Source organism: Patiria miniata, unplaced genomic scaffold (genome assembly GCF_015706575.1).
Source record: "Patiria miniata isolate m_02_andy unplaced genomic scaffold, ASM1570657v1 HiC_scaffold_29, whole genome shotgun sequence".
NCBI classification, from domain to species: Eukaryota; Metazoa; Echinodermata; class Asteroidea; order Valvatida; family Asterinidae; genus Patiria; species Patiria miniata.
In genome coordinates this window covers 15,660,763-15,688,020 of record NW_024037068.1, presented here as the reverse complement: position 1 = coordinate 15,688,020, position 27,258 = coordinate 15,660,763, and the positions used below count along the sequence as shown (strand labels likewise).

General features: G+C 42.5%; 1 protein-coding gene across 2 annotated transcripts in view; it reads left to right on the top strand.

Moving 5' to 3' along the window:
- Positions 1-27,258, top strand: part of LOC119735419 (dynein heavy chain 8, axonemal-like) — a 146,375-nt gene that overhangs the window by 5,764 nt on the left and 113,353 nt on the right. The window contains exons 1-12 of one of the 2 annotated variants that reach the window (XM_038209121.1): positions 172-188; positions 2,461-2,662; positions 6,104-6,267; positions 7,092-7,268; positions 9,063-9,176; positions 10,671-10,778; positions 11,467-11,715; positions 12,468-12,665; positions 13,004-13,080; positions 23,712-23,805; positions 24,728-24,847; positions 26,801-26,936. In XM_038209121.1, the coding sequence (XP_038065049.1) occupies positions 2,647-2,662; positions 6,104-6,267; positions 7,092-7,268; positions 9,063-9,176; positions 10,671-10,778; positions 11,467-11,715; positions 12,468-12,665; positions 13,004-13,080; positions 23,712-23,805; positions 24,728-24,847; positions 26,801-26,936 (1,453 nt within the window). In that variant the 5' untranslated portion in view covers positions 172-188; positions 2,461-2,646. Of the gene's footprint in view, positions 1-171; positions 189-2,460; positions 2,663-6,103; positions 6,268-7,091; positions 7,269-9,062; positions 9,177-10,670; positions 10,779-11,466; positions 11,716-12,467; positions 12,666-13,003; positions 13,081-23,711; positions 23,806-24,727; positions 24,848-26,800; positions 26,937-27,258 lie in introns of those variants that run through there. The other variant, XM_038209120.1, reaches the window with a different exon arrangement.

Genomic DNA, 27,258 nt, shown 5'->3' with positions numbered 1-27,258 from the left:
TAATCCAGGTTCATCTATGTTGGTTTTGATGAATCTCATTTTCTGTATTGGACCTATTTTGTTCTATAGTGGACCAAAATTGTTTACTTTGTTCACAACTAACATTGTTCATATGTTTTTATTTGTTTTGATTGTTCTTGATTAGCAAGTTGGAGAATTTTGATTAACAGCTTTGAGTCAGTTTCAAGGTAATTGTAATCTAGTTTTGTTTAAGTTTTGTTTTAAATTGTTCAAACCAATGACTCTACTATAATTCAGGATTTTAGTCAGGGTCTTAAATCAACATCAGGGTATCCAATTAAGTTGCTAATTAATTAAAACGCAAAGATAGTCCAAGTTTTTAATCTGCATGGATATTTTTCTTGATATGTTTGCTGCATGCAAATTTAAACTGATGTCCAACTTCAACATTTTCTGGAATAAAAGAATAGGTTGTGAAAATGACAGCCAAACACAAAAAATGACCCAGAACTATATGAGCTGGAGCAAGACTTTCAATGTAATAAGTTGCTTTTGATGGAAATAAATATAATTGAATTGAAAATTAAAAACAAAGGTATGAGTTTTTTGTGTTACTAAAGGTGCCGTAATGATGCTATTTCTTAGTCAATAATCCCTAAGATTTACGTCTGTTTATGCCGCCAAATGGCATCATTACAAGTACCCTCATTTGCCCAAATATGGGTTCTGTGCGCGAACAAGAGAAGGGGCATAATGGTTTGTGAGTACGTTTTCATCTTTTCAAACCGTGGACGAAAAATACCAGAGAACAAAAGAGAACAATATCGTCCACGATTCCCAGCATACGTCTGCGATTGGGGTCATGTACAAAACCTATGGGAGTCTCGCTAACAAGTGATTACAAACAAAAGAGGGACAATAGGACGTCCACGATCGACGGTGAACACACGATTGTGTGCGTAAAGCGCAAAGTACGCACGACTACTGTTAAACTGCATGTGCACAAACCCATCATAGTGTCTTTCCGTGAGCGTCAGGCATCATTGGCTTTGCGTTAGAATGTCTCTCCCAGTAGTCTCCCCCAACTCTCTCTTTCTTACCGTTGAGGGGGTACTTGTGCACGGAGCCCATAACGCCTATTGACAGGTTGCATATGAGACTTGTAATGTTACATAAACATGATAAAGGGAATGTACAACATTTGCTTTAAATAGCTGAAATTTTCCGACATAAATGGATTTGGAGGATCATTATGTGATAGAAAATATTGTTAAACTGACTTGTTTCACGTTTTGGGCTTGTAGATGCTGGAAAAACCAAGAAAACCAATCATGTTCTTGTACAAATGTAGTCTGGTTTCTGACCCTACTTAAGATGAAACGAAGCAATTTATGGACTTTGGGGAATCGTAAGGTCAGATAATTAGTCTAGCAGGCTTGTACCCTTTTCACAGGTGTGTAATCAATTGCAAAGAAAATGCGAATTAACTAAATATGAAAATTTAGAAGCACTTATTGAAAAAAGCCAGTTTTCTCCAACACTGGTTGGCTGACCAGCGTTGGAAAAATATTTTTTTTCTTGAAAATGTGAGCACACCAGGAGCCACGATTTTACAGGATGCTTTTTACTGTCATTCCCTAGCAATCCAGTAAGGTATTTTGTGGGTAATCCTTACTTTTAGGACACCTCTATTTTTTACAAGATCTGTTCAAAACTTACTTTTGCAGATGACTGTCCAGTACCAAAGTGACTTTTGCAGGCTAAAGCAGTCTTCTTTTTTTTTCATATAAACTCATGTTAGTTGTAGTTTTGAAAGCACTTTCGAAGAAAATGTGACTTTCCTACCTTTTTTTGCAGTCAGACGTGCATTATTGTAGTTCTCACATGCGTGAAAGCCCTACATAATGAAAGCCCGATGCTGATTGGCTGCTAAAAAAATTAATTAGTCTGGTTCCCAGACCAAAAGATTCTGACTACTCCTGAATCTTTTGGTCTGGGAACCAGACTAAAAATAAATAAGTTAGTCTGGTTCTCAGACCAAAAGATTCTGACTATTCCTGAATCTTTTGGTCTGGGAACCAGACTAAAAATATATAAGATGTTTATTTTTTATCAGCCAATCAGCATCGAGCTTTCATTGCATCAAGCTTTCACGTTTGCCATCTTGGTTTTTGAGTCTGTTTTCTGGTTGTCATCGTCGTCTTTTACCCCTGAATTTCCCTCATAAATCAAAGCCTTGCCCTCTTTCCACAAAATTAAACCTGCTGATATTCAAGAAGGTGTCATTGCCAATTGTTCAGATGTGCCAAGAAGTATCAGAATGTCAATTTTGAGTGTCATTTAGTCAACTGTTTTGGTGAGTCTTTCCCTTCCTATATAGGAACGGGGTCCTAAAAGTAAGGATTACCATTTTGTGATCACTTTATCATTTCGTTGTGTGATGTTTGCAAATGTTGTATCTTCCTTTTAACTCACTGAATTCTTCTTTACTCCATACAGGAGATCAATTACGGTTTCTTTGACACATCAGGCTCTGGTAAGCTGAGCGTCTTGCCTGGTATCCAGCAGATACTCAGCAAGGTCTTCAAACCTGCTGTACACGCCCTGGACAACTGGGGAGCATTGGGTGAGACACCGCACGGCAAGAGAACACAGAAGAAATTCTTGGATTCGTTCGATGGCTTCATGCAGTATGTTGGAAGTAAGTTTTGTCACCATAGGCATGTATACTCTTAAGGCCGAACAGCAAAATGTTCTGCTTCCGATTACACGCTTTTCGGAAATAGGGTTGGTAGGTCGGAATTTTTGTTTTATTTTGCTAAATGTTTTTTTGTGCCAATTGAATGGAGTATTCAATTTTATGTACATTTTGAGTCTGAATTATTTGTGCCTGGAAAAAGTATCAAAAGTGACCCTCAAAAATGATAAAACCTTGCTTTCGGAAAAAAGCGATTGTAAGTAGGAAAATAAACAAATATTACGAGTGTTTTAATGTAAAAAGGTTGTTGGGAAGTGTTTTCGTGAAGACAGAAAATACATAATGATTTGTTTTGTACTTGCTGATAAAAACGTTAGGGTTGTGCCATAAAATTAGGGTAGGAAGCAAAACAATTTTTTTGTTCGGCTTTAGCTTTTTATGTAGATTATAACAGGCAGTTTCGACAGCCTGTTATTATTATTTTCAGTATTGCCAAAATTGACCTATCGCGGTAGAATCGCATTAGAATTGCGTCAACGCAGCTTGTGAAATATTGTCCAATTACATGATATACAAATGGACGCAGAACGCGCAACATCTGAGACAAACAAAACTTAACGTACAAAATTCCCTTAGGGCCTGGCTAACTCACAAACAGCGATAGGTCAATACTCATTCATAAATACCTCAGACAGTTTACGCATTCCTATTGGTCGAGATCCCGTCACGTGGCCGGTCTTAAACGGATGATAAAGACATGACTAGCTGGTCTTAAACACTTTTCCAGTGTCACAATAAAATGTGGACTCCTAAAAATCCAGTGCCTCTTACCGTTTCATTGGTTGAACGTTCACAATCCTCACGTAGGCATGCACAACACTACAAGCGAGTCAGAATTTTATAGTTCTACATTCAAAACGCAACGCCCCAGGTGCATTCTGCGTGACATCGCGCAGAACATGTTACGCGCGCGTCAATCTCCATAAAAGGGTTGTTTACATCTTACTCGCCAGCTGAACACTCCATTATTTTGCTAGAGGGATGTTTCAAAAAGCATGAAGTCAACTTGTTGAACAAAATCGGGATTTTTTGAACGAATTATTTGATATTTTTTTACGGATAAGGTATTTATGAATGGGAATAAATATGTGCTCGGTCGGTATTTATCACTCTGTTTAATACCGCTTAGAGTCTGGGTGCTGATAATTACCCTCGCCTCCGGCTTGGGTAATTATCAGCACCCAGACTCTAAGCGGTATTAAACGAGTGATAAAAACCTCCGGAGCACACATTTATTCCCTTATTAGTGACCCTCAAAGTGATTAAAAGTCCAATATTTTCTCTTCAGTCTGATACATGTCATAGCAGGCATTCAGTTTTTCCACAGATCGGATATCCTCTTTTTAACCTGAAAAGTGTATCGTTTGGGATAAAACTGTAGAAAGGCTCATGCAGCTTGTAATTTCTGTTTTTTGTGTGCGTGCAACTTTCATGTTGCATGTCTGACCATTTTAATGTCATTATATGAGGGGTTTTATCCAAACCATCATGCTGCTTGTGTTCTTAGGCAGGACACTTTGCTGCAACTGCATTGATTCTATTATAAGATGGAATTTTGCGTCCTGATGTAAATCAAATTAGGTTTTGCCCTTCACCGACGTTTAAATACTGTATACTCGGTGTGTTACCTCCCGAGTGAAAGTTGGAAAAAAAATCACTCGGGTGGGACTCGAACCCATGACCTCCTGCTTTCTAGTGCAGATGTCTTACCACTCGACCACCGAGCTAACGGGATCGGTTGGCTGGTTCGAATCTGATGTACATAGCAGCGGGTACCGCATTAACTATTGTGGCGGTTTTCCCTGAGGTCAATGAACCCCTGACTCGCCGGGACCAAGTAACCCGGGAGCTGCGCCGCTCGCGCGTAAATATGGCCAGGGACCGGATCCGTTTGGGTGGAAATATACCGCCCGTTACACTGAGGACAAGGAATTCTGAAGAATGGCACACCCGGAGAGGATTATTCTTATTCTACTCATGTCTAGCTAATTTATTTGACTCCACTTCCACTTACTTCTTCCGCACACTATTTACAAGAATGAACACTACTACACAATAACACCATCATTGAAATCATGACAAAAGCAACAGTATAACTGTAAACTCAGGTTACACTGACAATGCCCTAGATCGAGGTATACATGGTTGCATGTGATTATGTGTATGTCATCGTACTCACATAAATTATCCTCCAACCCGCTCGATCCAGTTCCAGCACACAACCTATCTGCTAATCAGATGTCCTTCTCTAAAGCTGCAACTACATACACGAAGTATTTCCACTTTATACAAATTGGTCTCACTCCTCTCCAGAACTTCATTCAAACTACTCAGCCCAACAACTGGCTAATTCACTAATGAGCTCTGCCCCTTTATACCCAGGCAGTCCCAGTTTCTATTATTTTCCCAACTTCCAAGTAATCACTTGAACCCAACCAGCCCTGTTTTAAAAGCCCTATACAAACAGAATTGGTCACAAAATAATGGTCCAACAATATAACCATTTTCAGTTCCCTTCCGCTCATAAGATTAATTTGCAGCCCTTCCTAAAAGTGCTCAAAACATACATGTATCTGATTGTCTCTTTCTAGCCTAGGTTATTTTACATATCCCCCTTTTAGCTATCCACAACATCATTTACACATCTCAAAACACCCTGTCAGTCTACTGACAGCTACACATGTAATCCTTAACTTATTCCCTATGACTGGACACGGCTGACGTTCCACAGCTCCCAAACTTCCAGTCCCAACCCACTAGACTATTTTTTGTTATGGAAACCTACTCTAGCCACCAGTCTTATACACATTGAATCCTTACCAGGCGCTCACCCTGCCCTGCTTCTGTAGTTCACAAGTTCACCAGACCCATTTGCGTTACACTATTATAAGGCCAAAAAAAAAAGTGTCCGGTTTCTGGTATGGAGCTTGCCCAAAAAGTGATGCGGCGACGCGGCTTTTTTTTTTTTTTTTACCTGATTTTTTTGCTTCAAATGTCGGCTGATGACTGCAAATGGTGCCCCACTAAACTTAGTGCAAATATATGGGAGTCCAGAGAGGCCACATAAAGCTTATTCTCGACCATAACCCAATCTAAAAACACGTTAAAATTGTGCAGCAGCAGGATTCCAGTCAAACCAGTGAGTTTGGCGGTTTTGAGACATCATCTTTCATTGAAAAAAAAACTTTTTCATTTTGCCGTCGCGCATGGCTACGGCGACGCGCGCGCATACCAGAAACCGGAGACTTTTTTTTTTTGGCCTAAGATGGAATTTTTTGAAAGTTGGAAAAAATCACTCGGGTGGGACTGGAACCCACGACCTCCTGCATTGATTCTGTTTGTTACTTGTTGCCAGTTTCTCATGGTACCTATCTGTCATGACAGGTGCACAGACCAATGTATCGGGTGCAATCCAGCTACGCGACTGTGAGGCCTTGGACATTGATAGTCTGCAAACTGCAGCAGACTGCATCCTAGCAGCTGCCAATCCAGAGATTGTAGACGCCTTTGATGAGCTGGTCACTTTCTGGTGTAAAGATATTGAACAGGTAACATTTCATCAGTGGTTAACAAGTCATTACAAGTTTGTGACTTTACACCATTTGCTTTTGCTGTAATTTTTAGAAATTTATGGATTAGGTGGGTTAGTAGTTTATAGCAAATATTGTTACACTGACTTGTTTGAAGTTTTGTGTTGGTAGATGCTGGAAAAACCAAGAAAAACAATGACGTTCTTCCGGTCTGGTCCCTGACCCCACTTAAATTGAAATTGAGCAATTTATAGACGTCAGGGAATTGTAACATCAGGGAACCAGTCTACCTGGCTTCAACCCATTCATAGGTGTGTAATCGATTGCAAACAAAATTTAGACTAACTAAATATGATAAATTTGGGGCAGTATTTGAAAAAAGGCAGTTTTTCCAAATTGATAAAAAAAAACCTTGAGTTAGGCCTACTCCTGTTTTTTTATGCATTCTTCTTTTACAGACTAGGAGTTTTGTATCATTTCTCTGAATCATTAATTACATATGGTTAAAAGTCTCTGTCACGGACATTACACTTCCTTTCGTATTTGCCCAGCAGAATTCTAAGCTTCATGAGATTGGACAATTTCACGGCGCTGCAAAGCACAAAAAATTTGCTTAGCACAAAAAAAGTCTGGCTTGTAAAAGCAGGTTACCAGCCAAAACTCCATGTGATGTATATTGTTGTGATTAGCATTCAGCTGTTGTTTACTATAGCATGAAAATCACGTGGAGTTTTGGCTGGTAAACTGCTTTTACAAGCCAGGCTTTTTTTGTGCTAAGCAACATTTTTTGCGTAGCAGCGCCTTGAAATCGGGCCCTGATGATCTGCTGCTTAATCCGCCAGGTCTTAGCGGAGAGTGAGCAGATGAGGAAGGAGGCAGATGACACAGGACCGCTGGCTGAGCTGGAGCATTGGAGACTACTCGCTGCAAGGTTTAACTCCATCGTGGATCAGGTCAAGAGTCATAAATGCAAGATGGTCATCCATGTGCTCAACGTGGCCAAGAGTAAGGTCCTCAAGGTATGTCTGTAGAGTGCTCTTGTCGCATTGTTCAAAGTAACAGGATATTAGGCTGCATCTAAATTCAATATAATTCATTAAACATTTATTTTGTACTCTCCACTGACAATACTGATACAGTGTCATCACAAAAAAATAGAGTGACGTAATATCAAAGCAGCAAAAGAAGTGTGTAGTTAGTTAATACAAGTTACAAATTAATGATTAGGTATATATTAATACAATTGACCTATCACCGTTTGCGAGTTTAGCCACGCCCCTTCGACAACCCTAGGGAATTTTGTACGAGTTTTGTTTGTCTCAGATTTTGTGCGTTCCGCGTCCATTTGTACATCATGTATTAAGTCGCCGTGCTTGAACGCACACACCCGTCCAGTCTGCAGATTCCCGCCCTCCTTGACAACTGCAGACTGATCGTCCGGAACGCAGACAGAACGGGAAATAACGGGCATTCATTATCGAGATGCGGCCTAATTGGACAATACGTCACACGCTGCGTTGACGCGATTCTACCGCGATAGGTCAATTAAAGTTAATAAATAGGCAAAATGAGAAAATACCAAGTAATATTGGAGAACACAAGGCGTTCTCATATAAGCCAATTATTTGGCTATAGCCCTCAGTAACACATGGGAAATGGCCTGAGCCTCTTTCATGAGTGCATGTATAATTTCAATTTAGCTGATTAATTTGGACATGGCCTAATAATTTCAACTTTTTACACATGAAGTAAGTGTCGTCCTGATATTTTTTTCTTCTACTCCCTGAGACTTTTTTGGCCCTTTGTCCCTTGTAGTGAAGTTTGTGTTTGATTAATTTATTTGACATCTGACTAGTGCCCCATAAACAAAGACATTTTCCGTGTGGCAGACCGCCAACATAGGGTTTGATAGCTCAGTTGGTAGAGTGGTGTTCCGGAGGTCCAAAGTTCAAACCCCACTCTAGTCAGGTTTCTTTTTCAACATATTACATATATATTAAGAGTGAACCTAATCAGTTTTCTTTTGTGGTTTCTTAATGATATATATTGTGGTTTCTTAAAAATATACGTTGGTTAAGGGCAAAACCCAATATTGAATTTACATCACCTGACCCAAGTTTAATCTTGTGGATAGTTTAGTTGCAGTACCCCCTGCTATATCAGATTCAAACCAGTCAGCCGCCCGACCCTGGTTAAGCTCGGGGGGTCGAAGGGTAATAGACGTTTGCACTAGTAAGCAGGAGGTCGTGGGTTTAAGTCCCAAGCGAGTAGTTTGTAATTTTTTTTCTCACTATCACTCGGGACAACACTGAGTATACAGTGTAAATGGAATATGCTGGTGAAGTGCAAAACCCAATATTGAATAGTTTATTCCGTTATCAATTAAACCACCGGTTTCGAGCTTCACCAGTTTGCATCCTTCTCACGCCTCACCGCACCCATCCTTATAACATCGCATCATCCCTGGAATCCCCCATTCTCCTGACGACAGGCAGAGCATACTGTTCGAAACGTTGAGTCCCTCCGGTTCTTTTCAGAACCACACATACTCACAAAAGAGATTTATTCACATGGTGCTACCGCAAACTTATCTTGTCTTAGTATCTTTCCACCATGCAAACCTTCAAATCTCAACTTAAACCACAAGAGGATGTTATACTTAAGTCAATAAAAGCTTGAACAAAGAAACTGACTGGCGCAGGATTTCCCAAAGGTCACAGGTTTAAATCCCGTTCCTGCTATTTCTTTACACAACCTATTATCTGTTTACCCTGCCACGCTGTGTGTGATGATGATGGATGGTTTGCACACAGGTCTGGAAGGAGCTTGATTCCCGCATCACTGACGCAGCCAACGAGGCCAGAGATAACGTCAAGTATCTGTACACATTGGAGAAGTTCTGTGAACCGCTCTATCATTCAGACCCGGTAGGTATTAGGCCAAAAAAAAAAAGATATTCGGTCTCTGGTCAGACCAAAGTTCCGGAATTGACCCGGGGACGCAGCTTTTTTTTTTGCTTTTTTTAAAAATTTTCTTCAAGCTTGGATTGTACAGACAAGGTGGGGTACTATTTTGCTTTTTTGGTGTCCTCCTGTACATTGTTGTCCTCCATAATGTGCCTTGGTGCTCTCGATCATTTGCCTTGGTGCAATTTCCCATTCTTTGGTGCTCTTTGGTATAAAAAAATTGAGGAGGTGCGACAATAGAGGGCGCTGTTGGAGCTACCGCGGAAACATTTTAGAAAAAAAAAAGATTGACGCGCATGATTAAAATTGACGCGCGCGCTGACCAGAGATCGACTTATTTTTTTTTTTGCCTTACCGGTGTAGTGTGAAATTTAGACTCTATAAAATACAGACTTGGTATTGCTCATGCCTAAGTGACGATAATTAGGAAAGTGACAGGTCACTGGTGAAGGTTAGACTCCTCACACTAAAGGAGACCAGATTTTTAGAGGAGTCCAAATTCCATATGATACTGGCAGGCTCTTCTCATCAATCTGAGTCACCTGAGAGAGATTATTTGTGTTAACATGATGAAATACAATCACTTGTTTGAGGTGAGATGAATTTCCTGTAGAGAGGATTAAAATCAGTGAACACAGACAGGATTACCAGTCGTTGGCCATTAATTAATTTGCATAGTTTGCATAGTAGTGGAATTACACAGTGTCAGACATACATTTTGGACTATTCCACAGTGTGCATAATAAAGTGGATGGTAAAACATATCAGTTAGTTACTACAGTGGTTTTTTGCCGTAGTAGAAATTGGTTCAAAACACCATGGTGGCCCACGTTCTCAGACAACTTTTTTTGATGTACCCAATTAGGCACAAAAAAGAAGAAATTCTGCTTCCGATTACATGGCATATGAAAATAGGGTAGGTAGGTAGGGAAATAATTTTTTTGGTCAATTTTTTTTGTGTACGATCATATGGAGGTGTCTGCGTGTAGTCAAGGGTAAAAGGTAGAAATTGATGGTTTCAGGTGATTTTTCCTCATTTTTCCCATAAAAAAATTAAGGTAGGGGCTGTCAGAATAGGGTAGGTAGGGAAACCGGAAGCAGAACTATTTTTTTTTTTTTTGCCTTATTAATTTTTCAGTTGCAACATGCGGAACTGCGGTTTCAAAAGGACATATGCCTATATGTTTCATTTGTGGCATTTGAACTCTGTTAAAATTTTGGCATTGAGGTTTATAATTCTGTGGAACTGCCCAATGATATTAATTATGTTCCCTTTTCTAAGTGCCTTTAATAGGGTCAGTGATACACATCTATATAGAAGAGTGACCAATGTATAGTGTATGTAGCCATTCCTTAAACAAATTTGCTTCCCTTACTAGGGACTTCGTGCTGAATCAATTTACTGCAGTACCAATTGTTTGCTTGAGAATCAAGTGATTGAATTATTTTGTGCAGGTTGGTATGGTGGATTGCATCCCTAGCTTGATCAATGCCATCCGTATGATCCACAGCATCTCCAGATACTACAACACATCAGAGAGAATGACTTCTCTGTTTATAAAGGTATGAAATCCATGATACATGTACATGAATTTGATTAAGGACATGTAGGAATGATGCTGCAGTTTTTCCTCATAAAATATGGCTTAATAGGAAGTTGCATTAATGTTAATGTTACCATGACTTTACAGAATTCATAAATACCTTGTATTCATAATTTTCATCCAAAGTAGTAAATTTACATCAGTTAGTACCAATTGAAGAAAATACTTGATACTTTTTAAGGATTTCGATGAAGTATCAGGCAAAAATAGTTTGCCTTAAATGAAGATATAGAATCAAACATTTGTTGGTGTATGTAAAATTTATTGAGTTATAAAATATATATCAATGTTGGTCACCCATCATGACCCTCATTGAAAGCAAATTTTCCATTATAGAATTTAGATAACTGACTTTTAAGTAAATATTAGCTCGAAATTTAAAGAGCTGACACATTGTAAACCAATTAGCATCTGTAGTCCATTGTATAACATTCACTGAAGAATCAATAAAACCATAAAGTACTCAGGCGGCTTCGGGCTTCAGGGAGTAATAGGCAGGGCAGGTTGGGACGCTACAGAGGCTAAAGGGCTAAAGTGGAATTGAAATATTTTTTTTCACAAAGTAATGAAAATGTATTTGGAACTTGTTTGTTTGCCGTAGCATATTGTACAAGAATTCTTGTAACAGTTATGAAATTTGGACCTAGGTGACCAACCAGATGGTGACAGCGTGCAAGAACTACATCACCAACGACGGCATGAGTCGCATATGGGACCAGCCCTACTCGGAGCTGCTCAGCAAGCTGCGCGCAGCTACCAGACTCTACAAGGAGTACCAGAAGGGCTTCCAGAAGACCAAGAAGAAGATTGAGGAGATACGGGGTGCCAGACCGTTTGACTTCTCAGAGATGTACATCTTTGGCAAGTTTGATGCCTTCTGCAAGAGGATTGAAAAGGTACAAGGAAATATTAGCAGCTCTACCACATGGTTCTCGGCCTCTCTGGAAATCAGGGAAAACTGTAAAAATGAGTTTCTATTTTTCCAGTCAGGGGAAACTCAGGGAATTTGGGGAAAAAAAAGAAAAAAAGAAGGGAAAACTCAAGAGAATTGACCTATTGCCGTTTGCGAGTTAGCCACACCCTTTAGACAACCCTATGGAATTTGTGTATGCTAATCTCAGATGTTGCGCGTTCCTTGTCCATTTGTACATCATGTAATTGGACAATATTTCACAAGCTGCGTTGACACGATTCTAAGGTTATTCTACCGCGACAGGTCAATTTGACAGTAATCCAGAAGGGACAGGTTTGCACCAGTTTGGTGTATGTGCATAGATCTCTGTTGCATGTGGTGAGGAAAGGATTGCTATAAGGGGAGAAGGGAGGTCATCGCTTGTCAACAAGTTGCCTGTATTGCAAGTTGCTTTGCTGCATAATTTTTATAGTGATGTTAAACTCCCAGCATCCTTGTTCAAGTGAAAATATTTGTCATGGAATTCTGGAAATTTATCAGGTAAAAATCAAGGAAAAAAAATTTGTTTTCATGAAGTGCTGGAAACAGGTAGTTTAGCTCAAGCTAATAAAATACATAGAGATTGGGACAATGACTGAAATTTAGAACTAGAGAGTTAATTTATAAATGAACGCTTGACTATAAATTCTCTATAAGGGAGAATGTTATGTGATGGTGATATGTTCTTGTTTGCAGATCGTTGAGATGTTAGGCACCATTGACACTTACTCCGTGCTGACGACATCTCGCATTGAAGGCATTGAACCCATGGCCAACAAGTTCCTGAACATCTACTCAGGAATCAAGAAGAAGCCTTACGATGTGCTGGACCACCGCAAGGTGGACTTTGACAACGACTATGAAGATTTCAAGATGAATGTCTTTGACTTGCAGGTACATATACAATGATAGTCTCGGTAAAAGTTGAATTTTTAGGAGAATACAAAGAGAAATATTGAAATTAATATAAAGGGGCTATTCCAGTGCTGTTTGAGGTTAATCTAGGGCCAGGGAACCAGACAACAAGAACAGCTTTTGTTTCTTGATTTTTCAAGCATCTGTGAACTCAAAACTTTAAACAGGTCAGTGTAACAATGTTTGCTATAAAGTAGTAAACCCTCCATCCACATCTGAAAATTACAGCATTACCTTTTACAACAATTTGGGAAGTCTGATGAAAGCTGCAGATAGACTGATATGTTGCTTTCTTGTGTCTGAATCTCCCTGTATAGTGTGCTCTACAGGAGTTTGTGGATGGCTGCTTTGAGAGGATCACCGCTACAAGTCAAGCTTTGATCCTGCTCAAGAGGTAATCAAGCCGTTCACTTTTTCAGATGTCTAATTTTGCGTGAAATTTCCAGATTCGTTTACATACGTTTGCGTATCAAAATTTCAACATGAAATTTCACAAAAATTAGACATCTGAAAAAGGCAGCACTTTCTGATTAGCCTATAAAGAGGGTCAGTATGCTTCTAAAGCAAAAATTAACTACAAACTAAGCCTAAATGTGAAAATCTAAATTTGACAAAGCTCGACATGTTTTTGTACATGGTGGAAGTGTGGCCTTTATATTTACGGAGGTAGTCCAGTAAATTGGCCACATTTATGGGGCTAATCACACACATACGAATCTATTAAATCACTCTCATCTTTGTGTCGATTCAAACATGCCTATTAAAGAGCTCTCATCTCCCGATATCTTACGTTGCTTGCTTCGTATTTGTTTTTTCCAGCAATTGTTGGGTCTTTTTTCTTTCAATACGTAGTTTTCTAGTTTTTCTGTAAGTTTACATGCTTATAAGTTCCGTCTTGGTCCAACTATCCGTGCATACTTGTTCTTGTTTTTTGGTTCTGTGTTAGTTCGTCCAAGGCATCTCGCCACAAGTCAAGGGTTCTGGAAGATACCTCCATAACTATACGTTCGCTTCTTACGTCTTTTCGACCATTCCATTTAATTATTCATGTATTCTCTGCTTAAATTGAATTGAATTAAAATTACACTTACATCAATAGGGGGTCAGGTTGGCGTAGCGGTTCCTTCCTTGCCTTCCACCGCTGTGACCTTGCTTTGGTTCCTGCCCTGGCCACTTGTAGATTGGGTTTTCAGTCCCTACCTGATGATTCTGTGTGTTTTCCCCAGAATATTCCTCCGGGATTTTCCTCCCACTTCTAAAGCTGTCATTTCTTATCATCATCTTCTTTTTACAGGTTTCTTCAGGCTTGAGAGCTCCAGTGCCAAGGGCACTTTTGAGGAATCACTGGTTTCATTACCAGAAATAATTAATAAGAACAAGTGTAGTAAAAGCTAGAGCTATGTCTGTTCAAACAGAACATAGGGCTTTTTCGCATTTTATAAATGTTTATGCTATGTTTGTCCTTTGCAGTCACTTTTTAGAGTGTTTAATACAGTTAAAGGTTGTTCACAATGCTTAAAATAATTCCAAAAACCCCCGCAATTCGCACTCTGCTATCCGCACTCCACAATCCGCACTCCGCAATCCCCACTCCGCAATCCGCACTCCGCAATCCGCACTCCGCTCTCCACAATCCGCACTCTGCAATCCGCACTCCGCAATCCACACTCCGCTCTCCACAATCCGCACTCTGCAATCCGCACTCCGCAATCCGCACTCCGCAATCCGCACTCCGCTCTCCACAATCCGCACTCTGCAATCAGCACTCCGCAATCCACACTCCGCTCTCCACAATCCGCACTCTGCAATCCGCACTCCGCAATCCGCACTCCGCAATCCGCACTCCGCTCTCCACAATCCGCACTCTGCAATCCGCACTCCGCAATCCACACTCCGCTCTCCACAATCCGCACTCCACAATCCGCACTCCGCAATCCGCACTCCGCAATCCGCACTCCGCTCTCCACAATCCGCACTCTGCAATCCGCACTCCGCAATCCACACTCCGCAATCCGCACTCCGCTCTCCACAATCCGCACTCTGCAATCCGCACTCCGCAATCCGCACTCGCAATCCGCAATCCGCACTCCGCACTCGGGCAACTTCCCTGAAATTACCCAAATATCTTTGGAATGCTACTGACTAACTCTGACTCCAAGTAAAGGGAAATTCAAGGCAACAGTCTGCTCTCTCCCTGTCCAGTTTCTCGCCGTGTTTCTGACGGTGACCTTCGGACAATATAGTTGACAACCTAGCCTACAACTTGACCCTATATCTCTCAGAATTACGCAATTTTTCTGTTCTTACTGACACACTCTATGTACACATTAAATCGACCACTCCAAGTAAAAGTCAATTCCTAAGGCATGTAAAAAGCACTACACGGCACTGTTTCACCTACACAACTATCACTATGGTACAGCTGTTAGAAACGTACCTGCAAATTACGCCTGAACACCGCGGTTGCGCTGTCAAATCCAGTGGATTCTCTCGGCTGGTTCTCCGTACGGACTTGTTGCTTGACCATCTGCCACGCGACTCGCTCCCGACTCTAGAACGCTCTAGCTCGGTCTGCTATGAAACGCAGCTCGCTCACATGGAATGGCGCATGCTAGACAAAACATAAACTTGCACCAGTCTCGCGCTGCTGTCTGCATGCACTTTACCAATGATATTTACGCAAATTATTATAATGAGGTCTGAGCACTAATCAAAAGCTTACCTACGCATGCTCAGCAATCTATATATTTAACAAGAATGATGTCATCATTTAATAAATTAATGAGCGATGGTAGCGCCATCAATGGGGAGATAGGACATGGTGAGAGGGACAGGACATCCCTTTGTGGAAACATGAGTAGTGTCTCAGCATGGTATCTCTGCAGGTCGCTCTATATCTGCACTCTTTGCAGTATAGGTATTTAATCGGTCCGTGGGACATCTGGATATGCCTCCACAGGAACAGTGCTTGGCATTCTCTGCACTTAAAACACCCTGGGTTTAGGTGTCTTCATTGTTAACTCTTGTCCCTTGGTCGGTACCCTGTGCACACAAACCAAGAAAGAAAATAGGTAATCAATTAAATTGAATTTCTTTACCAACTTTCCCTTTTTAGGAGGCTTTTTCTTAAGTCCCCTAACTATCTAACAATGATTTCTATTGCCTTAGAGGTAATGTTGAGGCAGTCGATGAATCCTTCTGTGATAGCGCTTTGTTGGGTTCTGTGCGGGACTACTGGACTCATCCTGACCCTGGGCCTCATGATTGTCGTCCTGACAGCCTGTGGCCGTTTCTGTGGTACTTTCTATCACCTCATCTTGAGGCATGGCTTCATCTTGTGCCTCTCCCTGTGAGATTTCTGTCTCTTCCACTGGAGGGTTTTCTGACGCCCTCTCTTTGGAACTATCTCTCTCAGACCCTTACTCGCCAACATATGGCTTTAGCCTGTCTACATGCACCACTCGAGGTTTACCTCCCCGTTTCAACTTAATGCGGACTGTTACATCTGACAACTTCTTAACTATCTGCCAAGGTCCCTCCCAACGCAACTGGAGCTTGGGGGACATGCTTTTCTTCTTGGCAGGGTTATGCAGAGCCAAAGTAGCTGCCCCTCCTTAAAAACCTGTCTCTGTCACCTTTCGGTCATACCTTCTTTTCTGCCTATGGGCGCTTTTCCCTAGGCACTCTTTTGCTCTCTCATACGCTCTTTGCATGTTGTTACGCAATTCTGCTGCGTAGTCTGTCTCGGTGTCATATTCTGTATCTGGACACCCAGTAGTAAGGTCTATGGGGTATGCTACCTCCCTACCCATCATCATCATATTGGGGGATTCCCCCGTTGAGTCTTGTGGTGTGCAGAATTTTTTATTGCCGCTTCTCCCCATAGCATCAATTCTCTCTCTGACCTGACACTTCAAGTAGGATCTACCACTATCAAACCTTCACCTTTCATCAAAAACCTTGGTGTAGTATTTGACTCTACTATGTCTATGTCACAACATTTCACAACAATATGCAGATCTGTCAACTTTCATCTACGCAATATAAATCGTATTCGGAAGTTCATCGATCAGAACACTTGTCACCATGCAGTACGTTCGCTAATCACATCTCGCCTTGACTACTGCAATTCTCTTTTATACGGCATAAGTCAAGGAGACAGAAACAGGTTACAAAAACTTCAGAACCGTGCAGCCAGACTCATTCTCTGTGTAAGCCGCTCTACTGAGGCCTTACCGCTCCTGCATCAATTATATTGGCTGCCGATTGAATCACGTATTCTTTTCAAATTAATTCTATACGTTTACAAAACACAACACGGTCTGGCTCCTTCCTACCTGACCGATTTACTCTCTTTGTATCAATCAGGTAGGGCGGGGCTTAGGTCTTCAACAGACACTTCCCGATTACATGTTCCTATTAACACTAAAACCACAGGTGATAAAGCTTTCTCGATTGCTGGCCCCAGGGAGTGGAACAAGATCCCTCAACACATCCGACTTGCATCGTCAATCATCACCTTCAAGAAATCGCTCAAAACACATCTGTTTCTTTAAATCAATTCACCTTATCTTTACATTTCATTATCCCCTGGTTCCCTTGAGTTATTCTTAAATTAAGTTTTTTGTTTTGTTTTTGTTTTTGCCTTGTTTATTTGTAGATTTGTAGTTTTGTACAGCGCTTTGATCTTTGTTAAAAGCGCTTTATAAATGCTCCATTTATTATATATTATTATGTGCACCGATATGCGAAGGTGGCATATGGGAGCATCTCATCCCTATCTCTTTGCCTCTTCTTGGGATCAATGAGCATAGCCACAATGTTAGTTCACTAATGTTTAAACCTTTCGACCATCCCATCCGACTTGGAATTTTAGGCGGTAGTTTGGGTTTTGGACACCCCAAGTATTTGGCACATCTCACCAAAAAGTATTGACTCAAAATTGGAGCCTTGGTCTGAGTGCAACTCTTGTGGTACACCAAACCGGCATATGAACTCTTTTTGGACTAACTTGAGTGCAACGGTCTTGGCAGTGGCATCGGGCAGAGGGTATGCCTCCATCCACTTCGTGTGGTAATCTCCCACAACCAGAACCCACTGGTTTCCACCATCCGTTTTGGGCAGGGGCCCGAGTAAGTCTATGGCGACCCTTTCCATGGGTACCCCTACTCGGTATTACTGCAGGGGAGCCTTTCTCTTCTTAACTGGTGCCTTTCTCCTGGCAGATAACTCGCAACTCCGCAGAAATGACCTGCAATCGGCGGACATTTTTGGCCAGAAATATCTGTATTTCATCTTGGCCAGTGTCTTACTCGTCCCTAGGTGGCCGCTCTCTTGTTCACCATGTACCTCTCTTAGGATTTCTTTCCTAATCTCCTTCGGCAAAACCAATAGCCATCTTATCGATTTGCCATCATCTGATTCCCACTTCTTGTACAGCAGACTTTCTTGGACTGCCAAGTGGTCCCAGTAGGACCAGTAAGTCTTCACCTCGGAGGAAGAGTGTGACACATTCCCCCACTCAGGGCGACCTTTGCCCTCTTTTTCTCTCACGATCCAACTCATGGTCGTATCTTTGAGTTGAGCCTCTCTCAACTCATCCCTGGAAATTGTTGGCTGGGCTACTACACCCCTCACCAACATCTCCTCTGTGGGTTGCTCCTCAAGCATTCTGCCAGGGGCTTCTCCCTTATCCATGGCCTCCTCTCGGCCACACTGCTTACACCGTCGTCTTGACAATCCATCTGCATTGGCATGTTTCTTGCCAGGTCGGTGCTGAATTTCTATGTCATATTCTGAAGTGACCTCCAGCCATCTCGCCAGCTGTCCCTCTGGGTTCTTAAAATTAAGAAGCCACCGAAGAGCGGCATGATCAGTCCTGATCGTAACTACCATAAAGGTATTGCTTGAACTCTTTCAAGTATACCACTACTGCCAACAACTCACGTCTAGTCACGCAGTACCGGGGGTAGTTTTTCTCCGGTTTACTAAGTTTTCTGCTTGCATAAGCAAGAACATTCTCTTCCCCATCCCTAAGCTGAGACAACACCGCACCGATGCTTTCCCCGCTAGCATCAGTGTCTAGGATGAAGTCTTCCTCGGGAATAGGGTACGCCAAGACTGGAGCTGTCTGAAGCTTACTCTTATTCTCTTCACATTCACCCTGGCATGCTTCACTCCATTCAAACTCCCTCGACTTTTCAGTCAAGGCATGCAGAGGACTGGCTGTCTCCGCAAAGCCTCGAATGTACTTTCTGTAGTAGGACGCGAGGTCGAAAAAGCTTCTCACGTCCCGTACACATTTTGGCACTGGCCACTCTGCTACTGCTCTCCTTTTCTATGGATCTGTGGCCACTCCCTCTGCGAACACGATGTGCCCTAGGTAGCCAACTGATTTCTGGAATAAGTGGCACTTGCTAGGCTTTAACTTAAGCCCTGCTCGCCTCAATCTTTCCAGCACTACTCTCAGATGCTGTATTGTCTCCTTCTCTGTCTCACCGAAGACAATTATGTCATCTAAGTATACCAGCAGGATCTCCCATTGTCACCCTGCCATGTCCTCCATGAGTCTCTCGAAAGTCGCCGGCTTATTGCACAAGCCGAAGGGCATGCACTTCCACTTGTACAGGCCATTTCTCACCACGAATGTGGATTTCTGACTGGCTCCTTTTTCCAGTGCAACCTGCCAATACCCTGACGCAGGGTCTAGCGTCGAAAACCACTTGGCCCCTCTCAATGCATCGAACGTTTCATTGATGCGCGGAACCGGGTACGCATCTTTGATGGTGACGGCATTTAACTTTCTGTAGTCTACACAGAACCGCCTCGTCCCATCCTTCTTTGTCACCAGGACAACATTGGCCGCCCACGGACGATCTGAGGGTTCTATGATCCCTCGTCTCTCTCAATATCATGGTCCCCACTCGAGAAGACATCTTGGAAATCAACCAAGCACTTCTCGATGTCATTGTGGTATCTCACCTCCACATTGGTTTTACTCCTCCCATACAAGTCTTGCAAATACTCTGGCAAGCCCTGTCTTACTTCCTCTGACTTGTCCATTTCACTCTGGACTGCCTCAGGTTCCACCGCGGTTACTAGACCTACGATTGTCCCTTTTCTGGCAACTCTCTTGCCTTTTCCTGGGTTAAAAACCCGCAACGGAACTGTCTCGTTCCCTGACTACACCAGTGATCTGGCCAGCACAAGACCTTTCTTGGCCAAATCTCCTCCTCTATCTAGAGGTTCTACTACAGCTGGTCCTTCCAGCCCTTGTTCTCTTCGAGCTATCCTGCCCGGCACCACAGCCTCGTGCCCGGGGGGAATTACTGTGGTCTCTGTTACCACCACCCTTCCCACAAAGGGATCTCCGGCACTGCTGGTGCACCTAACTCTTTCTCCATTTATTCTCCACTCTCGAGTCTGGAAATCCAAGTAACCCCTTGTGAGTAACAGAAAATCCATTCCCAAAATTACCTGACACTTCATCTCGATGAAGACTGCCTTCACTGTGTGCGTGGTCTTACCCACCTGCACATCCACCCAAGCAGTACCTAGTACAGCAAGGGGACTCCCATCAACCTGTCTCACTTGAACCTTGCCTGAGTCCAAGGTTGGTCTCTTTTCTTTGTGGATCTGATAGTAGACTGTACTACTAATTAGTGTGTCTGTGGAACCAGTGTCAATTAAACATCAACACTTGGTTCCTCTCACTTCACACTCTACAAACAGTCCACCTCAGGGACCAGGGTTGGCAGCTTGGCCACCCTCTGATCTCTTCTGTGCTACTGGCCAGTCTTTACGACGCCGCCGCCGTTTCTTGGGTCCTCTGGTGTTCCCAGCCCACCCGCGGACCCCACGGGTGGCTGGTTCCCGTTTCCCTGTTGCTGGAAACTTTTCTTGGTATTCTTACACTCCCTAGCAAAGTGGCCTTTCTCGCCGCATCTAAAGCAGCTCAAGTCACCTTGCTGGTTCTCCGAGGGTTCTTCCTCTTCTGAGGGTCTTCCCAACTTCCATACTCTTTGCCCTGCACCTGCTTTGACAACTTCGTCAACAACTATGTCATATTATTCAGCTCGCCCTCTAGCTTGCTGATGCTCTGCTCAATTCCTGAGTCTACTGCCCTCGCCATGTTGGCGGGTTTACCATCGAGCGTTCTCTGCTGCTCGACACTCTCAAAGTTGTCGGTTTCTAGAGCTGCCTGGATTGCTTCATCCAAATTCTTTGGACGAGCCCGGTTTATGCCTTCTCGCACAGACCGACTTTCCACTGCTTCTAGAAAGTGATTCTTTGCCAACCGGTCACGCGATTCCTCCTGAATATCAGGTTACGTCTTGACCACCGACTCTTGTATGGCTTGACCCAGCTCCTGAAGGGTCTCTTTCGGCTTCTGTCGCCGATGCCTCAGCTCAATGAGGTAGTTCTCACTTTGGCGACCTGAACCAAACCTCCTGTCCAACAACTTCACCAGCTCACTGTATGAGCGCTTTTGGCCAGTGGGTACATCCCGTATTAATCTTAGGCCGTTTCCTTGCAAACTTGCAACCAAATAGGCGGCAGCCTGCTCCTCGTCCCACTGATTCACTTCTCTTCACGACTGAAAGTGCTGGAAATATCCTTTCCACAGCACCTTGCCTGTATATCTGTCGGGGGTGACATTTGGGTCACGGTTTGACCGTTCCCGGGTCCTACCATCTTTTTCACCTACTCTCTCCTCCCTCTTCAAGGGCCATGACCCTGCTGTTGGGGTGTCTTTCTTATCCACCAAGCTGCTGCTGACCGCGTCCATTGGATGGGTTGCAAAGCTTGCTGTGGGTTATCTCCGGAGAAAACTTCTCTGTACTTTGCGGGGTCGGGCTACAACTCTTTGCAACCTGATCTGCCCCACCTGAGCCTGAGAGAAAGGACTCAATCTCCTCTATAGCACTAAACGTGCTTCTTGGCCGGACTACTTTCGAACCAGCCACTCCTTGGGGAGTGCTTTCCCCAAACTCCACTCTCTTCCCAGCCTTGGGAAGTAACTCTGGCGAGCCACCTGTAGCCCCCAGACTACTCGTCTCAAATTGTGAGACATAGCCAGAACTCATCCCCGGCAATCTGAATTCAATCTCTAAATCCACTTGCTTACTCACACGCCCATTCTTCTTGGGTGTGTCTCTACTTCCATCGGTGGAAGTCTTCTGATCATTCATGGCAGCCTCTAATTTTCTTGCCATGAGATCTTTCTCCCACTGCAGGAACTGGGCTTCCAACTTAAGCCTCTGCAGCTCCATCTCCATGCTCGAAGGATTCTGTTTACTCATACTGTTGCACTCTTGTAAACAGCAAAATGTAAACCTTCCTGTTTCTTACAGGGTCTCTAAACCTGGCAACCGTCCGCTGGGTCTTCCTTACACCTTGGACTTACTTGCCGGTACGGGAAATCTCTGCCCCAAACTCGGCAGAACAACTTTGTCTTTATGTTCTGCTTACTACACTGTTAATTTTCAACAGTGCCCAACCTTGCGGATCTGCACAAGCAACTTTACTAACACTTAGTCAACCACAACACTGACCCAATCAACTCCAATCATCCCACTTCTGACACCATTTGTGGCGTAATTATTAGTTTTCCAACGAGCCAGTCTAAGTTTTACCAGTTGAGGAAAGCTATCTGTCGCAATCTGTTTTCCAACCTAAACCTAAACTCTGCCTCAGTCCTCTAACATTGACGAGCAATCCAAAGGCCCAGGGATATGGATTCGTTTTGGTGGAAATGTACCGCGTTGATTGGTAGTTGATGGGTTGACTCTCTTGACTCATACTGAATAAAGAATTACGAGACAAAAGGAATTATTGGCAATTTCAATGGGAACTGATTTAATATCCTTCTCTTCTTATATTGGGAATTATCTTATTTACACAATTGGGTTTCAATTATAGTTATACAATTATAAACTGGCGCCTATATAATCCGCACTCCGCACTCTGCACTCCGCAATCCGCAATCGCAATCGCAATCCACACTCCGCACTCGGGCAACTTCCCTGAAATTACCCAAATATCTTTGGAATGCTACTGACTAATTCCGACTCAAAGTAAAGGGAAATTCAAGGCAACAGCCGGCTCTCTCCCTGTCCAGTTTCTCACCGTGTTTCTGACGGTGACCTTCGGACAATATAGTCGACAACCTAGCCTACAACTTGACCCTATATCTCTCAAAATTACACACTATTTTCTGTTCTTACTAACAGACTCTAAGTGCACATTAAATCGACCACTCTAAGTAAAAGTTGATTCCTACAGGCATGTAAAAAGCACTACACGGCACTGTTTCACCTACACAACTATCACTATGGTACAGCTGTTAGAAACGTACCTGCAAATTACGCATGAACACCGCGGTTGCGCTGTCAAATTCAGCAGATTCTCTCAGCTGGTTCTCCGTACGGACTTGTTGCTTGACCGTCTGCCACGCGACTCGCTCCCTACTCTACAATGCTCTAGTTCGGTCTGCTATGCAACGCAGCTCGCTCACATGGCATGGCGCATGCTAGACAAAACATAAACTTGCACCAGTCTCGCGCAGCTGTCTGCATGCACTTTACCAATGATATTTACGCAAATTATTATAATAAGGTCTGAGCACTAATCAGAAGCTTACCTACGCATGCTCAGCAATCTAAAGAATAATGTCATCATCTAATAAATTAATGAGGCAAGTAGACTTGTATAAGCCATTTCGTTACACTATTACCTAACGAACCAAATACATAAAGAATTTTGCATGTTGCGTTCTTGAGATATGGCTTAAAGGTAAAAAAAAATAAAAATCGTGTACAAAGTCTATGGGATGTTTGGCGACAAATAGAAAGAAAAAAAAATCTGAACAAAAAGAACTTGCTTTTTTGCAAATTTTGTGAAAAAGCCAATGATAAGTTGTTCAACTCACTGCGAATTGATATGGTCGAAGTGAGAGTTGAGGAGCTGAATTGTGTGTTTGATAACATTTTGTTTTGTAATATCAATAACTCCCTTATCATCTAGGTTTGACAATCTGAAAATCCCCCAGCTGCACATTGAAGAGAAGTACGCAGTCATACTACAGCACTATGGCGCTGAGCTGGAAGGCATCAAAAAGGTAAGTTCATTACTTGGCTCTAAGATGTAAAATGTTGATTGAATACTGTAACAGCCAATTTCAACAGCACAGCCAATTTCTCACTTGAGCCAAACAGCGAAGAGATAACTTCTTTTATACAGTTTATTTAGAGTAAGGTGTAGCACAAGCGCAGAAATCTTAACTTTGAAATTAAGAAGCAGACATTGTAACTTTGAAATGCACAACTCTTGATGTGAATTCCCATCATGCAAAAAAGACACCTCTTGTCAACTTGGCTTGAAGATATAAAATGTTGATTGAATACTCTAACAGCCAATTTCTACAGAACAGCCAATTTCTCACTTTGAGCACGACAGTGAAGAGATAACTTCTTTTATACAGTTTATTTAGAGTAAGGTGTAGCACTAGCGCAGAAATCTTAACTTTGAAATTAAGAAGCAGACATCGTAACTTTGAAATGCACAACTCTAGATGTGAATTCCCACCATGCAAAAAAGAAACATCTAGTCATTTTTTTCTTTGACTAATAGAATGAATGTGTGCTTGGGCGGTTTTTAAACACTCTGTTTAAGACTCTGGTTGGAGTCTGGATGCTGATAATTACTCGAGGCGAAGCTGCTGGCCATGTTGTGTCCAAAGGCAAGCCACTCCACCCCGATTTGCCTCTCTCCAACCAGGAGTTTAAATGGCCGCCAGCATTAATTACCTGAGGAGTAACCTGCGATGGACTAGCATCGCATCCAGGAGGAATAGAAATATTCTCAGTCATTTCATGTCACTAAAGCTGGAGATAAGCATCGGCCTGACGGGCCACATGGGCTCGTGACAGACTTCACTTGCTGCTTTACTAGGGGTTACCTGATAATGCATTAAGATGTCTGTCTTTGACTGCACCTTGGCCATGTTCAATTGAGTTCAGACTGCATTTTGCCATCCTCAGTTGTACATGCAGCACAAGGATGATCCACCCATTCCTAGGGACATGCCGCCTGTAGCTGGTAAGATCTCCTGGGCTAGACAGCTCTTCAGACGCATCCAAGAACCCATGGAAACTTTCAAGGTATTGTCAAAAATTCCTCATCCTCAAAAGTTAAAGGGGCACTAGGAACAGAAATCCCCGAAAATGTTATGTTTTGGATTGTTTACATAGCCTATTTCAAACATCTGGTTGAAAGGTTGGTTACCTAATGTCTTACCGTTCCCAAGAAAAGACGAAAAAAACCCACTTGTTTACATCGGACATGACGAAGTACGAATACGCTTTTCGTGTCGTTCTCAGTGTACGATATCACGTTGTGTGTCTCGAGAACAGCGCTCGGTGACTAATCACCAATGCAAAAAAACGTGGTTTCTTCAACGTCCGCAAAAGGCGAACACTTTACAAATGAAATCACAACTAGCATCCAAACAGCTCGAATTTATGGGGTCGCAAAAGTGGACCCCGAAATTTGTTCTCGCATGCATAATACAGGGATAATACAAAAATGCCCTGTTTTGAAAGGATAGTTGTGTGGATGTTTATATCCTACTTTTAAATGTTATTTCCGATTATCATCATCTCATTCAAAGCGCGTTTTGTAGCCCAATTGGGCTGTTCCAGGACCTAGTGTCCCTTTAATTCACTATCCATTCAATATGCAAACAGAAAACAAAGTTTATGCCACAAACATTTGCAGTGAAAAATTCCGTGTTGTAGTTGAGTTATCACAAGTCCTCACACATCACTTACATGTCCTTCAGTTTCAAGTCAAGTCACAAGCTATTCATATTTATTTATTTAATTCTTATTTTAACCGGGTAGCCCATGTGGAATCTCCCATGGGCCCAGTAAAGAGAAGACAATGTGAAGAAATTACAGTTTTTGAGGAGGGGGAAAACCCAGGAGAATATTCTGAGGTAAACCCACGGAATCAGGCAGGGACTGAAAACCCAATCCATATTGGCCCAGGCAGGAATTGAACCTGGGTCACAGTGTCTCTGTTTATATCCTGTTACTTTTGACCGGAGTAGTTATTGACTTGTGAATTGACTATTGATGGACTAAACTAAAACTCCTGAAGAATTCATCCGATGAGTTCACTTTTGTTAACTCCAAGTAAGTTGTTTTATGTGGAGTGCGGTGGCCTTGTGGTCTGGATAAGTATTGAATTCGTGATCTGTGGGTTATTCTGCAGCTTGTGGGTTCGAGTCCAGCCTGGTGTTATGGTGCGTGCGTCCTTAGGCAAGGCACTTTGTCATTCATTGCTTCTCCCCACCCAGGAGTAAATGAATACCTGCAAGGGCAGAGATGGTTATAGTGACTGCTTTGCACCGAAATGGCAGCATCGAGCTGTATACTCCCCAGGGAGCTGAGATGGTCTTTGGAATGTTTCCTTTACCCAGTGCGCAGGGTGATACTGACTCTTGTACAGCGCATTGGGTCCTTGTGTGAAATTCTCTTTATAAGCGTGGTTTATTATAATAATAATAATAATACCGTTCTTATTAAGCGCATTACACACGGAGTCCCAATGCGCTGTACAAATTAAAAGTAGGACAAAAATTAATCAGAATTGAACAAATGGGTTTTGAGGAGGCATTTGAATTGATCCAGACTTTGTGCGTCTTTGATGCTTTGGGGGAGTTTGTTCCAAAGAGTGGATGACGATGTAGAAAAAGCACGCTGGCCGTATGTCCTTGTAGATGACGATGAACAGGTGAGTAGGGATTGTGAGTGGGAGCGGAGTTTTTGTGGAGGTTCATATTTGTTAATCAGATCCTGTAGATATGTTGGCGCATGGCCGTGGATGCAGTTATACGTAATCAGAAGTACTTTGTACACAATCCGTTATTATTGTTATTATGTCACAAATTAGTGATCACTTACATGAAGCATAAACCGACCTCTACCTTTTTTGGAGATGTCTTTGCCAATGAGCTCTTTTAACCACACACACAATATTGCAAGAAGAACCCTCTCTATAACCTTGTTTATACTTCTTTAACCATTTGTTTTGCCTTGTTATCCTTGCAGGAAGTAGGCAGTGTATTGAAGACCCCTGAGGCACGCAAGGTGATTCGCAACTACAACCGCACAGCAGCCGTGCTGATAGAGTTTGAGATCCTTTATCACAGAGCCTGGATGAAACAGGTGGACACCGTCAAAGCAGGTAATTGAGTCCGTCTCAATTCATATCCGGGACAACTTCCAGACAAGTTGCCGACATTGTTTGGGGTAGGAGTTGCAGGATTCTGAACAACTTCCCCGCAATCTTCCCGCAATTAAGTTATCAGTATTGATGAGTCAAGCAGTTGTTAATGAACTTTTCCCCGGACCATGTCTGGGGCAAATGCAGAGCTTCTTCTAACAAAGTGAATGGTTCTACCCTCAACTTGTCCGGAACTCGTCCCGGATATGAATTGAGATGGGCCCTAAGCGTTAAACAGCCTGCACTTGCATTGTAAACTTACATGTATAGTTACGTGAAATAC